Source organism: Mustela nivalis (assembly GCF_964662115.1).
Source record: "Mustela nivalis genome assembly, chromosome: 4".
In the NCBI taxonomy this organism is placed as follows: Eukaryota; Metazoa; Chordata; class Mammalia; order Carnivora; family Mustelidae; genus Mustela; species Mustela nivalis.
In genome coordinates, this window is record NC_139023.1 from 144,115,522 (window position 1) to 144,132,776 (window position 17,255).

Here is a 17,255-nt window from a genome sequence, read left to right on the forward strand (position 1 = left end):
AGGCTTTTAGTATCTATATTCATAACAGATATTGGTTTGTAGTTTTCTTTTGATGTCTTTATCTGGTTTGATGTCAAAATAATACTGGCTTCATAGAATGATTTCGGAAGTGTTTTCTCTTAATTTTTGGAAGAGTTTGTGAAAAATTGGTATAGATTATTCTTTCAATATTTGGTTGAATTCCCCAGGGAAGCCCTCTGGGCCTGGGATTTTCTATGTGGAAAACGGTTTGTTTACTAATTCATTTGATTACTAATTTCATTTCTTTACTTGTGGATTTATTCTGATTTTTTCTTCTTGAGTCAATTTCAGTAGTTTATACCTTTCTAGTAATTTGTCTATTTCATCTAGTTTATCTAATTTGTTGGTATAGTTGGATAATATTCCCTAATAGTCCTTTTTATTTCTCTAAGTTCTATAGTGATCTTTCCTCTTTTGTTCCTGATTTAAGTAACTTGAGACATCTCTCTTTTTTCCTTGTTCAGTCTAGCTTAAAGGTTTGTCAATTTTGTTGACCTTTCCAATGAAACAATTTTTAGTTTTGTTGACTTTCTCTATTGCTGTTCTATTTTACTTATTTCCAGTCTAGTCTTTATTATTTTCTTCCTTCTGCTTCCTTCAGATTTAGTCAGTTCTTCTTTTTCTAGTTTTAGAAGGTGAAAAGATGTTCCTTATTTTTAAAAATAGGTATCTATAGCTATACAGTATGCACTGCCTGGATCCCGTTAGTTTTCATTGTTGTTTTGTTTGTTTGTTTTCATTCATTTCAAAGTATTTTCTGGTTTACCTTCTGAGTTCTTCTTTGACCTACTTGTTATTTAGGAATATGTTTAATTTCCACATACTTGTGGGTCTCCCATAAGCTTTGTTATCAATTCCCAATTTCATTTTCTTGTGAATACCATTTTCTCAGTTGGATCTACTACCTTGACAGCAGTACTTAATATTGAAACCTGCTTTTTTCTTTTTAACCCCCACTTAGCACTCTCAATTCCCCTTGCCCTGCTGTATATATTTTTTTCTACCAGAGTACTTATCACCATACAATTTACCACAAAATTTATTATGTTTATTATTTATTTTGTATGTCTTTCTGTCCCCTTTCCTCTAAAATGTAAGCTCTCCAAGGACAGAAAATGTTTCTGATTAGTGGCGTATTCCAAGTGCTTAGAGCTGTGCCTGAAACAGAATAGGTCCTCAATAATATATATATTTTTTTAAGATTATTTATTTATTTATTTGACAGAGAGAGATTACAAGTAGGCAGAGAGGCAGGCAGAGAGAGAGAGGAGGAAGCAGGCTCCCTGCTGAGCAGAGAGCCCAATGCGGGACTCGATCCCAGGACGGTGAGATCATGACCTGAGCCGAAGGCAGCGGCGTAACCCACTGAGCCACCCAGGCGCCCGGTCCTCAATAATATTTAGTGAATTAATGAATTAGTGAATATATGTTAGCCAAATAACGAATGAAGTTTTAAGATATATTTTAACGAAACATTTGAGTTATTCCCAAACACATTGTCTCTACCTATTAGACCCCTATGATGACCCCTTCTTTATATTCTCTACAGACATACCAGTATAAGAATGGACAATTTAGGTCTTGAAAATGAAACACCATATTTCCTTTAACCTGAATGATTATTAAATCATTAAAGCCAATACTAATTTAACCCACCCAAATAAACTACACAATAATATAAATAGTATTTTGCCTTTTTTCCTTTGGTATATGTGTTATTCAACTTTAATAATGCTGACATTTCCCTCCATTATTTTATGCTTTCACTTTATCTTAATTTTGTTTCATTTAGGAAGCAGGAGAAGCTCTTGGGCTTAAATCCTATTTTAAAACTAATATTTAGTGTGACTCAACTGTTTCAATTAGCTGCCTCAAAATCTATCAACAAGGGTCGATTTTTCTTTTCTTTGCTAGGCTGCCCTTTACATAAAATTGGATGCAAATGGTGATACTAAATCAGTACATGCCACTGTTAGTACTTTAACACAGTTACAACATTTAATAGAGCAACTACAACTTATAAATAATCAACTTTTAAATATGCAAGAGGCAACTTCCTGTCATAACCTCTCCTTCCTACCCCATCCTCCCCTTCCCTAGGTCCATCCTTATCCTCAGCACTTATAAACCTATAGCAGAGAAGAAGTTAAGGCCCAGATAAATTGTAAGAGTTAAAAATCCCCAGGCTGGATCATTGGCACCATCATCTCTGCTGAAGTGAGATTTTCAGGGTATAATTCTCCTCAATCATGAAATTGGTTGAGAATAATAACAATACTGTCACTGGCATTTGCCATCCTGTTTTCCTGTAGTGTTTCAGTTGAGCCACTGCCTCACAAGTGGTAATTCAGTGAGTCGTGAGAGAAACGCAGTGTGGAGAATTGTTAGCTCCTGCTGAAATCCATCATGGCTGGAACACAGAGTTCAGACATCTAAAGGAGGCGGGAGTGGGGGGTGGGGAGGTGTAGATCCTCAGGCATTTGTATTACCCAGGAGTTAGGTAACACTGAAAGCCAAAAAGTAGAAAGAGGATAGTATTCTTTACAAAACTAAGAGCCTTCAATGGTCTGGTAAGTCTGTTGACATATATTTAGTATATAAATGTGAAAACGTGTGTATTTATAGATGGTATGAGATCTGTCTTAATGAAGCACCTTACACATCTACACATATTGCTTTGGAAAGAAGATTTTGATAATTCCTGGAACAAAACACATTCAAAGAAATTAGAAAGTCTACACAGTTCCTTTGAAAAGATGATGAAAAGCATTACTAGTCATTAGCAAAGACAAAATCTGTTTAGATTTCAAAATACACATGGGATGTTGTACCAAGAAGGCAAGGTGTCAGTCATTTTCACCCCAGGTTTTAACCGATAGCTTTTAAATTAAACCTAATCAAAACAATAATTCCTTAATTTGCTAATTATCTGCCCTGTTAGAGACTTGCCCGAATGTCCCTTTCTCCATGTATATGTGTTTGTGCACCCTGTAAAGCTGGTACCCTTTACCAGTTATTCCATGTCTGTAGCAGCAGCTATGCTGCATGACTGTGAGCCTTTACATAGTGGACTAGTGTAGAAACCACATATGCATCTCAAAATGATGATATCAAGCTGAATATGTAGAGGAAAACTCCTCTTACACTGCTAATGCACTATAGTCTAACATTTATGAGTCACGTAATTTATTTTAACATCAGCATTTTAAGATCAACACACAGTGAAGTTTCAGGGATTGTTCGTAAGTCTGTACACTTTGTTACAACTTTCTGCTGTCTTAAAAAGCAAAAATTCTGTTCCTTGTAGTAAATCAGTTTCTTTCATGCCATGACAATTTTTCTACATTTTCAACTTTAGGAAGTGACAAAAGGATGGAAGGAGAAGCTTCCTACTACTTGGGCTTAGCATACCTAGCTGCTGAAGAGTATGAAACGGCATTAACAGTAAGTTGAAGTAAACTTTTAATCATTGCCATTTTTAATGTTTACTATATTGTATTTATTTTACTTCATATGTTGTTATAAAACCAACAGAAATGGGTAGTCCTCTACCTTTCTATAGAGACCAAAGCAGAATAGCAGTTCTAGAAGAGGAAAAAAATTGGTTTTATTGCTTATGGTAGGCAGTATGTAATCAATTACCAAGAAGTGCTTTAGGATACATAAAAGTTAAATATGTGGGGTAATGTGACCATCTACACTCATTCCCATATCATTGAGGATAGACTTGGGTTAAATGATGGCAAAAAGTAAAAAAAAAAGAAAAGTGAAATGAAAAATTATAAACTAATAATAAATAATCATAAATAAATTATTAAAAATAAATAAAAATCATAAGCTTGTGATTTGGGAAATTTTGCTTGGAAAAGACTGTGTTTATGCAGTCAAGTGAATTGCATTGCTATGGACCTTTATGGGGGGAGGCAGCAAAGATGGAGAGCACTGTTGATTCCGATCTGAGAAGTAGCCTGCTCCATGATGAAAATCAGTGTGTGTCTATTTTATGACCAAAGTTCTGGTGTTTGGCTAAAAAACAAACAAAAAAATGTCCGGGCTATCTTTTCTGTATTATAACAGAAATCATTTTTTTCTTTCATTTTTCTCTTAGCTCTAATATAGTTCAAGTGTAGTTTCCCATTTCATGTATATCTCTCATAATCATTTTATCTGATATACAGTATTGGCTTTATCTTCAGCTTCGAGGATTTTGCATTTGCTATTTTAGAAAGTCATGCAAGGAGGATTCATCATGGGAAATAGATTGTTCTAGATGACTCATCTGCTTACTAGTTTTTGGTTAATGCCATACATTCAGCAATGCTGTGTTCCAGGGAACACAGAAGCCAGCACTTCCTTTTAGCAGCTACTTTAATGAGAATGGCCAACTTGAGAACCTAACTATAATTCCAGGCAGGAGGAATAGGGTTTTCTGAGCCAGGAGATAAGAGTGGTTGATTTCAACACTGAAGATTAGGGAGGTTGCACAGAGAGCTTTTCAAGAGCAGGATTTCTATAGACAAAGTGTGGGAGTCAAGGATGATAGGATATTAGATACACACACACACACACACACACTCAACATGAACAGACTTAGTTTGTTTGGGAAGCAATGAATTGCCTGGTGCAGGTATGAAATCAAGATGGAAAATTAGGTGAAAACTAGCTTATAAAATTCTCTCTCTCCCATTCTCTCTCTTTCTCTCTCTCTCTCTCTCTCATGGGCAATGCAAACACATGGCAAAATAAATTCAGGCAATACAATAGAGTTTACACTGAAAAATAAACCTTCCCTCCCTCCTGGTATTCAGTTTTACTGTTCTTTTCTCAAAGGCAAATGCGGTTTCAAGTTTCAGGTTTATTTCTCAAAAAATATTTGTATATATGTATACCACATAAGTGAATAAACATATATGTATTTTTTGTTGTTTACAAAATTGTAGTACTTTATATGTAGTGTTCTGCATCTTGAGTTAACTTCTTCCTCACTAATGCATAAAGACGTGCCTCATTTTTAAAGGGCCACGTGGTGTCCCATGTTATCGTTGTACCATAATGGATTTAACCAGTGCCTATTGGTGGGCATTTAGGTTATTTCCAACCAGACTGTATTGCAAAGGGTGTAGCAGTGAACAGCTTTGTGCCAAAGTGAGAGATGGTCTACAGAATCAATTCCTAGTGGTGGAAATGCTGGGTTAGGGAAGAGATAAATTATTTTTTTTTCTAAACTTCCCTTCAAAGAAGCTTCATCAGTTTACATTCCTACAAAAATAAATAAAGGTACCTGCTTCCTTTGGACATTAGGTACATATGTGTAATATGTGCCATGAATGTTTTTCCAGACCACTGTTGTTTTTTACTTTACTTGTGAAATTTTTCCATGCTAAAATTCCATGGCCAAATTTATCGACCTCTTTTTCCATGACTCTGGACATTCTTAGGAAGACTGTCCTCATTCCAAAATTATTATTTTTTAAAATTTTATGGAGGGTTGAAGGGTTTTAAATGCTTTGCTGAAGAGTGTGAAACTCATTTTAAGCAATGTGGGAATTTTAATGATTTTTGATGAGGCTGGTGATATGATCACATTAATTTATTCCCAGCTGTTTATTAAGCACCCTCTGTATGACAGACATCATGCCAGGCACAGATCTGGTCTATAATTGCAGAAGATAACACTACTGGTATAGTCTAGTAATGAATGGATTGAAGGAGAAATATTTGGCATCTAAGGGGCAAATTTCTTGAAACTGGTACTTCTTTCAGAAAAGTACTTAAAGTTTTCCTGAAAGTATGGAAACTATAACTCAAACATAAATCTAATGTTCATATTAGCTGTGTGAACTTGGACAAGTCCCTTAAACTCTCTAAGTCTCAACTGCTTCATGTATTCAAGGGAACTAATAAGTACACTTACTTTTTTAGTGTGTAATGGATTGAATGGTGGTCCCAAATATCCACTTCCTAATCCCTGGGGCCTGTGATTGTTACCTTATTTGGGAAGAGAGTCTTCGCAGATGTATCTAAGGGCCTTGAGATGAGGCGATCATCTTGGATTATCTGGGTGGGCATTAAATCCAATGACAAGAGGCCTTTTAAGAAAAAGACAGAAGGATATTTGAAACAAAGGACAAGAGGACACATACAGGGAGAAGACAACCACATGAAGATGGTTCAGAGATTGGAGTGATGCTGCCACAAGTCAAGGAATGCCAGGAACCACCAGAAGCTGGAAGAGTCAGGAAGGATCTTCCCCCAGAGCTTTTGGAGGGAACATGGCTCTGCTGATACCTTGATTTCAGACTTCTAGCCTTCAAAACTGTGAAATAATCAATTTCTTTTAAGCTACCTAGTTTGTGGTAATTTTGTGCATTAGTCCTAGGAAACTAATACATATGGTGATTAGGAGAGATCATTTATATAGAGTTTTTAAAAACTGCCTGCCTTGGGGGCGCCTGGGTGGCTCAGTGGGGTAGGCCCCTGCCTTCAACCCAGGTCATGATCCCAGGGTCCTGGGATCGAGCCCCGCGTCGGGCTCTCTGTTCAGCGGGGAACCTGCTTCCCTTCCCCTCTCTCTCTGCCTGCCTCTCTGCCTACTTGTGATCTCTATCTGTCAAATAAATAAATAAAATCTTTAAAAAAAGAAAAAAAGTGTCTGCCTTGCATATAATAAACATTTGGTCATTGTGAGCTTTTATTATTTTTACTCTAACTTAAGTCTCTCGACTTCTACAGTAGTAGTGAAGGTGGAAGGAAGTAGTTGCAGAAGTTATGCAGGACTTGGAAGTAGACGAAGTACGGAAAGTAGGGAAGACAGAGTTCCTCAGATGGCCCTAGGTTCCTGGATATAAAACTGGATGGATGCTGCTATCATTCACTAAGCTGGGGAATGCTACTGGATACCCAGGCTGGCAGAGAAATGGGGAGTTCACTTTCAAATATGTTGAATTTGAGGAGTTTGGAGTTATCCAAGGAGAGATCAGATAGTGGTATATGTAGGTCTATAGCTCAAGAGAAAGCCGAGTTTGGAGCTACTATACCATTCGATACTGTATAAATCTTTAAGTATTCAGCATATTGAAGCACTGGAGTGGAGATTTCCTAGAGAGTTGATAATGATGAATAAAAAAGGCCTGGGACCAAGACTTGCTGAAGGTGGTTAAGTACAAAGCAGGGGTATCCGGGGAGATAGGAAGAAGATCAGGAATGGAAGATCACATACAAGCCAAGGAACCCCGGGTGTGTCTAAAAGACAGAAGTATGCAAACCCCTTCTGCCTCCTATCCCAGATTTTGGGCTGGAATGAGAGCTCCTTATAGATACTTCCTGTGAGAACTCAACCCCTTCTCCCAGGCATGTATCTTGGTGAGAGTCAGCATTAGTTAATTCTTGTCATTTATTGCTGCAGCTGGGGTGAAGGCTTTGGGAAACACTGCAGCCCATATTCAAGGCCCCAGGCTTACTGCTACAGTAAAGAGTAGCCTTTGCATTCAGGAAGAATGAGGGACTGTTGTCAGAGCCCAGGTCTTGCTTATGGTAGACTATTGTTGTCTCTTTGGAACATAGCTTGCCCAGAACTGAGGGCTTACAGGAACTAAGCTTAAAGTTTGGACCAAGTCCACGGGCAGAGCTGCAGGACCAAAGAAAGATCTGTTGTCAGGTCTGGATACAAAATGCTAAGAGCAAAATAGAGAAGGCATCAGATTCACCGTTGTACAACAGGAAACGGAACAGGTACCAAGAAATCACCAAGGAACAGGAAGCTGGAGTTGGGGTGTGCCTGGGATGGAGAACGGACATGAGCGTTTGTCCCTGATTCAGGCCATGGAGTTCTTGCTCAGGTTGATCTTAGAGGGCAGCCTGTTTGTGCCATTGTAATGAAACTTCCACAAAACCTGACGTCTTGCTTTGATTTCCAATGGAAGGTCATGTCTTTTCCTTCTCTTTAATACCTAACTTTAGCCACTCTCCTTGCTTCTTTTCCAAGGTAAAAGGTCTAAAACCCCAGAGCAGGACAGAGCACTCCTTGTTTAGTGAATTGGTTATAAAAAAAAAAAAAATACATGATCAATTAATAAATAGGATTGACTCCCTGATCGATTGATGAGATATCTGCCCAGTTATCTAATCACAAAGTAAACATTCAACATACAAAAAATCTTCTCTTTTGAAATTCTCCCTTACCCTACCTCCCCACCCTGGGCAGTATGACCAACACTATCTTCATCTGTTTGAGGGCCTGGATGGTGTTGCTTTCGCAGTGTGGCTGTGGAGAGGGGGCAAGAGTGCCCTGAAATTTGTGTGTTCATGTTGGAGCCGGCCTGAGACAGCAGACAGTTACACTCAGCATTCCCCTTCCCATTTTATAGTCTGTCTTTCATTCTTGGCTTAAAGTCCACATACTCTCTTTATTCCCTTATTTGTATTTTAAGCTTATAATTTGGAAGATTTCCAAGTTTTTAGTACCATACCCTACATTTACCCTTTTTCCCTCATGAATTTTCTTCCTTTCAATAATGTTCACCTGTTTAAAGATGTTTACGTGATTTGTTCAAAGAAACTTGGCTTAGAGAAACCGGTCACAAGTAAATATTACTGATTAATAGTTTTGATGATCTGAAACAAGGGATTTTGAAATTTAAGGGCTTTAATTTATTAATAAATGATGACTACATTAATAGAAGAATATTCTGACAAGCATATGAATAGTTTGGTCATCCATTCTTTGCCAATAAAGTGTTATTTATTGGATGAGAGAATAGGGTTAATCTAAGACAAGATAATGGATTTATTTAGGGTTGATATCCCTGCTAATGAAGAAAGGGTATTTGGGGAAGAGAAGTGATAGTTACTCTAATAAACTTATGCAGGAGGTCATCGAGACCCTGACATTTAAAGGTGAAAATGCTACCTGCATTTATCAGGTGCTGAGAAAAGAAATAGTAATTCCCTTTGGCCATCATCAATTTAGACCCGCACATGTTGCAAGTAGAGTAAATTCTGAATTTTAGAAGATAAATGTATCTTATAAAGTCTTAAAATTTCAAAAAGAAAAATATTTTACTAAAAGTCACATTCAAGGCTTTTGCAAAGTTGGACCCACTTCTACAATCAAATATTGCAAACATAAAGTTAATTTAAGAAACAGAAGGGCCTCCCTTAGCACTGTTTTATGCATGGATTTTCTTTCTCTCTAAATATTCCATTCCACTTAATAATTTCAGGAACACCAACTTTAACAATCCTTAGTACATTCAGTGAATTACTTGCTTCTCATTATTTAGCAATAATGTAGCCTATCAAAAATTATACTATGAAAGCAAAATTCATCACATTGATACTTTGTTTGCTTTTATAGTATAAGATTCATCACATGTACTATTATTTAATTATTCCATATATAAAACAGTAGCCATCTTTATATTTGCATACTTGTCAGCATCTTTATAATAGCTTAGAATGCTTCTAACATTGGTGTTAGCTTATATACATGGTTAACCTAAATCTCTAGCCTTATCAGCAGCATCCCATAGAAGAATGCAAATAAATAATGTATCAGAAAAGATAGTTACACTAATATTCTAGCAACTCACAGATTGTTGATAAATATTAACAATAAAGGATATAGATTATAGTTGTGAAATGATACATTCTTAAGGTTTTGCTAGGTAATTGAAATTAAATTGTATTTATTCTGTCAACTCAGTATACACAAACAAAGGGAAAGTCATTATATATCAGAAGGCATTTCTAACAAAGAATGACTTTTAGACTTACAATGTTTAGCTAACCGAAGTTTGGGGGGAGGTAATTCTTGCAGCCGTTTCTTTTTCTATTTAGTTTATAACCTTCTGCCTTAAAAGTCACCCCATCCTTGATAGCAGTGGGCTCTTCATCCAAATTACAGTCTACCTGACATACAGATACCTTGGCAGATTCCACAGTAATGTACATCAGCAGGTTTTCTTTTTGGTCACTTTTATAAGTGAAGACTGTAATCTACTCCTGAAACCATTACATGGCCCAAATAAATCCACATTCCTCACAGCTCACTTTCAGTATAATATCGTATTAAAAAAAAAAAAAATCCAGCAAGCTAAAAGAAAAGTAATTTCAGTTTCTACTTACTTGTCCTCAAAGAACAGTAAAAGAGATAAAATTCTTAACTCCCAGTAACAGTTTTTAAAATCCTCTCTCGTTCCATTTTAAAAGATCTTCAGTTTGTCTGTCTGTAGATATTCTGAAGCCTGTATCCTCACGTCACTCTCTAAACCCAAAGTTTCCTCCAGTATTCCACTCACTCATGGTTTACCACTCTCATTTCTTCTGTCCTTCTGCCTCTCTTCTCTCCCTGATCAAGGAATGGGGGGTTCTTTTCAGCAAGCTCCTTTCTACTTCTTACATCCCTCCTCCCCTCCCACCCCAATGATAACTCCGATCTGCATGATAAAACCCAGGAGGAGTGGGGCTGGTTTGGGGGAGAAAAGAAGACATACCAAGCAGGCTGTGCCAGAATGAGTAAACTGGGAAAGGGGAGAAAGCAAATGCTCTTGCCTTAATTATTTTTTATACTCTTGCACTACATGCGACAGATTCTTGAACACAACATGTCATAAGAAAAAAAAATGTAAAGAAAAAATAGTAAAAGGAGAGAGAGGGAAAGGAAGTAAAGGAGCCAAGGCGAAGGAGAGGTCAAGGAAGAGGCTATCTAAGGCTCTGTCTGCAGTCAGGTCCTTTGCATTATTTCAAACACTTCATCTCTGCCAAGTTCTGTACATGTGCAGAATATGATGATATGGTACATTTTTCTTTTTCTTTCTTTTTTTTTTTTTTTAAAGATTTTATTTATTTGTCAGAGAGAGAGAGGGAGAGAGAGCGAGAACAGGCAGACAGAATGGCAGGGCAGGCAGAGGCAGAGGGAGAAGCAGGCTCCCCGCCGAGCAAGGAGCCCGATGTGGGACTCAATCCCAGGACGCTGGTATCATGACCTGAGCTGAAGGCAGCTGCTTAACCAACTGAGTCACCCAGGTGTCCCAATATGGTACATTTTTCTGATGGACCATACCTGCTAATGTATGTGGGCTGAATAGGTTTGTCTGTAGGAGCATTTGCTTCTGTGCATCTGCATGTGTGCCCTCTTCCTAGCTGCTTCTGGCTCCTTGTAAAGGACTCTTCGAAGCCAGTTTAATATGATACCATGACACCTGGTTAGAGTCTACAGATGCTCACATCTGCTGCCGAATCTTTGACTAATATAAGTTTGCATGAAGTAAAGGCAGTAAATTGTAGCATTTCTTGAATAAGGAGCTCTCCACAGGCTTTTAAAAGTGTATTTAAGAACTCTTTGGAGTGTGAGAGCAACAAAATGGCTGAGATGGTAGGCTTTAACATCAGGCTGATGGAGGACCGAATCCCAGCTTTGCTCCTGCCTCATCATCAGACATTGCACAAGTGACTTCCGCTTTCGAAGCATTAGTTTCTTCATCTATAAAATAGGGACACTGTGGTCCACGGCCTCAAAACGCTTTGTGAGAATTAAGTAAGAAAATGCGTGTAGGGTTTGTGGTGTAGGCGTTAACATATAGAGAACCATAACTATTGTATCACCATTAATATGCATTAACAGACTTATTTTCCAAAGGGCAGAGATGGTCAAACAACTATAAAATCACGATTTCTGGGTTTTGCTCTAGGCCTCAGTATTCCCAAACCAGTAATTAACATAGACCAAAATGTTAAATGTATAGACAAAAGTCTATATCAGAGATGTGGATGTAGGAGTTTTTTGGGAGTTCTATTACATGATTAAAAAAAAAAAAAACACCTTTTTGTAATACAGTTTAAGTGTATATAGCAATAGCTCTCTAAGCGTTAAGTGGTCCAGTATTTGAGCTGACAGTAGGTTTTGATGTACGATCTTTATATGGGAAGTAACTATTATATAGAAAGAGCCTATGGGAGATGCCTGGGTGGCTCAGTTGGTTAAACATCTGCCTTGAGCTCAGGTCATGATCCCAGGGTCCTGGAATCGAGCCCCGCATCAGGCTCTTGTGCTTCTCCCTCTGCCTCTCCCCCTTGCTTTTGCGCTCACAGGTACTCTCTGTCTCTTTGTCTCTGATAAATAAATAAAAACTTTCAAAAGAAATAAAGAAAAGAAAGAGCCTATGGTGCTCTAGCATGTGCGCTAGAAGGCATGGATCCTAGTCCTGAGTGCTGCATGCTAGCTATTTACCTTAGTTTAGTCACAGAACTTGGAGGCTCAGTTTCACGTGTCAAACAGGAGTGGCAATGGCAGCTTCACTTTTTCTTTGTGAAGATCAAACGGAAAAAAATGTATGTTTACACTTTAGACTAGAAACAGTCTTCAAATGTAAGATACTATTATTACCACAGGCTATGATATAATTAGCACTGAGTAATGATAGCAATGATTCTCTGGTAGGTAGCATTTATTGAGTATCTATCCCAAGTGCTGCTTTATACCTAGTTTTCAAATGTAATTTACTAAATTTGTCATATGTAAATTACAAAGTGCTTAAATTTATCTTTGTATCAACACATATTGGTGAGGGAAATGTAATAAACCGACATCGGATAGAAAACTTTTTCCTACTAATTTATTAATAACTTTCTCTTGAGTGAAAAAAAATGGGATTTATCCCCCAAAAAAGGAATTTGAGTACTTTCTTTATTTAAAGATCAGAGCTATTCACTACCCATTAAATAGAAGTTGCTTCACTTGCCAGTTAGAAATCATTACCTAAAATTGACCCTTCTGTTCTTGCTTAATAGCCTCAGTATCTGAGGAGAGCTCAGATGCTGGCACAGAGGAAATCATGGCCTCCTCTCCCCAGAGGACCACGGGTTATTATACAAAACATGCAGACAATTCTGCTTGCAGCCAGTTTGCCTCCTGGTACTGTGTAGTTCATCACCAGCTTCTGAAGCATGCTAAAGAGGGCTCGCCACTCAGCTTGAGACGATTCAGGTGTAAGCTCAGGGGTCTCAGCAGTCATTTTCCTGCTTTACATCAGAGTTCTCATCCGCTTTATCCTTTTGTCCCATGACCCACCTCAGGCAGTCTCCTTCTTGGGAATCTAAAAGGAGCAGCTGTTACAGATCCCATTTCCCCCAATTGTTGCCACACAGATCTCCTGTTTAGCATCATCCCCCTCTCCACACATGCCCCTACCAGCACACAAATAGCACTTTCTTTTCATCCCAGAGGTTCTGCTATAAAGAAAGGCTCAAAATATCCATTATCTGACAAAAAAGTGGTAGGATTAGAAACACTGATAGAAGAAAATAGTTATATTTCCTAATTTTAAAAAATATGTATTTCTAAACACACTGTATTATATTACCAAAATTATTATAAGCAGTAATTTCAAGCATGGTGTTAATATGTATTCCGTATCTGAATTTATTTTATACCTTTTGAACAGTGAGCCTTACTTGGAAAATAGCATGTTAAGTAGTTCATGAAAAATATGTTTTAATAATTTGGAGATTATGCTAATATAAAATGTTTTCCTAATAATTTTGCTACTGTTATCTTTGTATTTAAAGTCATGACCTTTCTAAAACAGTAAAGCAGATAACCTTACAGTAATAGTTTAATATAAATTCTTGTAGGAAAGATTGTGTGCAGACTAGAATCTTAGTAAATTGAATGTGTTTTTTTTTTTTAATTTTCTCATTAATGGGGAGTTGGACTCTCTTGAAGCATTTTTCCTAGTTAATTCTCCTAATGGTTCTTTTCCTTTACAATGTTACAGCTTAGGAAAATAGCGTGTGTGATTTCTTCTTTTTAACTGATGAAGACATTATGGTATTTGTCATATAGATTAAAGTATTTGTCATTTAAATGACAAATGCATTATAGGAAAATCAGAATACTCAAGAAAAAAATGAATCTCTGATTTTTTTTTTAAAGCAATCTGTAGGCAAAAATTTAAAGTCATAGACTGTCTGTCATGGAAAGGAAGAGATGTTTTATGTCAAGAAAGAAAGTTCATGACTTAAATTAGTATAAAAACTGGTTTTTTAGTCATAGAATTTATTGTTCGTTTGTTTGTTTGTTTTTGAAATGTGAAAACTGGCTTTGGATCCCCTTGAGATGTAGAATGCCACTTTGACCAAAACTTCATGATGATGTTGATTATTCATTCTAAAAAGAAAGTGTACCTCTTTACAAAACTACTGGAATTTTTGTTTCCAATTGTTCACATCTTAAGAGATAGCTCAAAAGTTTCTGATACTCATTTTATGAGAAAATGAAAAGAAGCATAATTATCTTGATTTGGTTCACTCTAAAGGGGATGAACTTCCAGACTCCAGAAATTGAGTACCCTCACAACTATCCTGAATACTGTGACATATGGAACATAATGTATGTATCTCCTTAAAGTTCAAGGCCTAGCATCTGAAAATGTTCTCTGGAGCAATAAAGCAACCTGCATAGTTCATCACAAGACTAATTGTGTGACAGACCTAGAGGCAACGGCACAGCTGTTAGCGCACGTTGATCTAGAGACTGCAAAGGAAGAGGCATCACACCTGCAAGAACCCAGAGATGATTACAGGATTAGATGTGTTAAACAATAGTGTGGGGACCATACGAAGTCATTATACAGAGAGCCGAATTCTCTCTCTCCCTCTGCAACACGGGAAGGGGTAACTTCAGAAGGAAAAATGTAATTCAGCATCTTAAAATGTACCCATAACAGTGTCAAACATATCTGTAGGATAGACGATTACTTGATCTTCAGTTAACACCTACCTTGATGTTAAAAATTCTTCAGTATAAATAGTGCTCAACTAAAAATAACATATACTAGACTTTAGAAATAGCATTAACTCTATACTCCTAATATTCAGTCCACACACTTAAGGAAAGATTTTACCTAGCAATTTCAAATTTCTCCTCAATAAAACATTTAAAAGCTTAGTTAACTAGTAAAATAATCTTGTTTAAGATTAAGTCTCACTTTTCTGGTGAATGCCTTCTATTAACCCCCTGTTTTTTCTTAAGTGATAATGATGATGGCCAGGGATAGAGAAAGAGAAGGAAGATAACAGAGAAACTAGCCAATCCACAAAATGACATTTAAATCATGAATAATCAAGAGTTGATATTTTAGATGTAAACAACAGCTTTTGTTTATGAGCATTTCAAGGGAGAGGTTTAATATTCTCTTACATAACATCATGACTTAGAGGCAAAAAGTTAAGAAGTCAAATAGTACCGAAGGTTGGCAAGGATGTGAGCCCCGAGAACTGTGATTAGAAGTGGAAGCTGGTCCGGAGAATGCCAGGGTGGGTGAGGATTCGAGAGCTGAATTCAGGCCAGCCCCTCTCCTCAGAGAATCTCCAGCAACACATGGAGGGCTGATGAGAGGAAAGGGAATAAGATTGGGGAGGGAGGATGAATAAGAAGACTTTATTAAAAACAAGTAAGAGTAAAAATATAAAAATAATAATTTAAAAAAATTGAGGGGTCATGCACTGATGAATAAAAGTGTGTCCTGCTGTGAAAGGTGCAGCTAACTGGATTCTATGTGCTAGAGTTTCAAAATAAATGAATAACATAAAGTGACATAGTCACAGAATACCTTTGATTACAGCCTGAATGTGCCTTATTTCAGGTTCTTCCTGAAATTTTCAGAATTTTTTTGCACGCTCAAGGAGCATTCTTTGAGTTTCTGCAGAAGCAGGGGCCACGATAGGTAAACATTTTTGTATCATGAGTCTAACAATCCTGATTTTTTTTTTTTTTTTTTAATTTGGGTTTCCCAGTAGCAGACTCTGAGACATGGATTTGAGTGCAGGTGCTTTATTTGGGAGAGGTTCTGCCAGCAGGAGAGTCAGGCAAAGGAAGGACCCGCGGAAGGTGTGTTGCCACTGTAGGGAAAGGGGGCTCTGTTTTGCTAGAACCCTCTGGGAAACAGTGTAGAAACCGATCAGTTATCCCAGTGGAGGGACAAAGGGATTGGTGCATTTATTCTTCATTTCCCACCCATCAGAGGTCGAGAGAGCAGCTTCCAGGTACACTAACTGTCAGTTCCAGTTGACCATAGCCCAGCCACTGAACAGAAAGTTCCAGGGGCTGACATTAGCAAACTTTGGCTGCAGAGATTATGGGAGCGGTGCTAACATTGCTGACTACACCTGTGCAAATCGCTTGACTTCTAAGCTTCCTTTTCCAAACCTGTAAAATAAGTAGGATAAAATTGCTATTGGAATTGAGATAAAATAGTAATGTGCTTGGCATTTAGTAAACGTTCAATAAAATGGTAGCTTTGAACAAGACTCACACTTTTTGCATGACTCAGGGATTACTCTTTTCAGAATTTATCTGCAGGAAATTACTATTAATATATACAAATATTTAGCTATAAGATTGTTTATATAGTTATTAATAGATACAAAGATTTGGCTTCAACCTGTATATACAATGTTATAAGCACTGTTTGTAATAGTGAACAATCTAGAAACAAGGTAAATGTACAATAGCAAATTGATTAAACATTATTGAGTATCCTGTGATGCAAAATAAAGCAGCCTACAAAAATGACACAAGAAGTATTTTTATAATAACAAAAATATTATCAATATATTAAGCAGAAAATCAAGGTACAAAGCAATTATGATCGTACATACATACCTATGTTTACATACATACATACATATAAGACAAATGTATATATGAAGATACTAGAAACACCAGATTGTTTTCAGTGGTTATCTGTGGGAGCTCAAATAATGGATGACTTTAATTTTTTATTTTTGGGAGAATGATGCATCTGTATTCCCCAAATTTTCTACAATTAACATATACTGATTTTGTAATAAGAAAAAAATGATTCCTATTTCTTTCCATTTCTTTAAAAATTTAAAGGCTTTAATTAATGTTTTCAGTAGGTTGTATATAGACTGTTCATAGGAAAAACCTTCAGCATAGGGTTGATCATAGCAGTTAGTCATTTCAGCAGCTCATCTCAACCTAAAACACTGAAGAAGGTTATTAAAAGCTTAATAAGTGGGGCGCCTGAGTGGCTCAGTGGGTTAAAGCCTCTGCCTTGGGCTCAGGTCATGATCTCAGGGTCCTGGGATCGAGCCCCACATTGGGCTCTCTGCTCGGCAGGGATCCTGTTTCCCCTCTCTCCGCCTGCCTCTCTGCCTGCTTGTGATTTCTCTCTCTGTCAAATAAATAATTAAATAAAAAAAATAAAAAA

At 37.1% G+C, this 17,255-nt stretch overlaps 1 protein-coding gene across 5 annotated transcripts in view; it reads left to right on the forward strand.

The window, feature by feature from the left end:
- The window catches only part of TTC29 (tetratricopeptide repeat domain 29), a 235,842-nt gene that overhangs the window by 91,955 nt on the left and 126,632 nt on the right, over positions 1-17,255 (forward strand). For all 5 annotated transcript variants that reach the window (XM_082727578.1, XM_082727579.1, XM_082727581.1 and 2 more), the window contains one exon: positions 3,380-3,465. In XM_082727578.1, the coding sequence (XP_082583704.1) occupies positions 3,380-3,465 (86 nt within the window). The remainder of the gene's footprint in view (positions 1-3,379; positions 3,466-17,255) is intronic.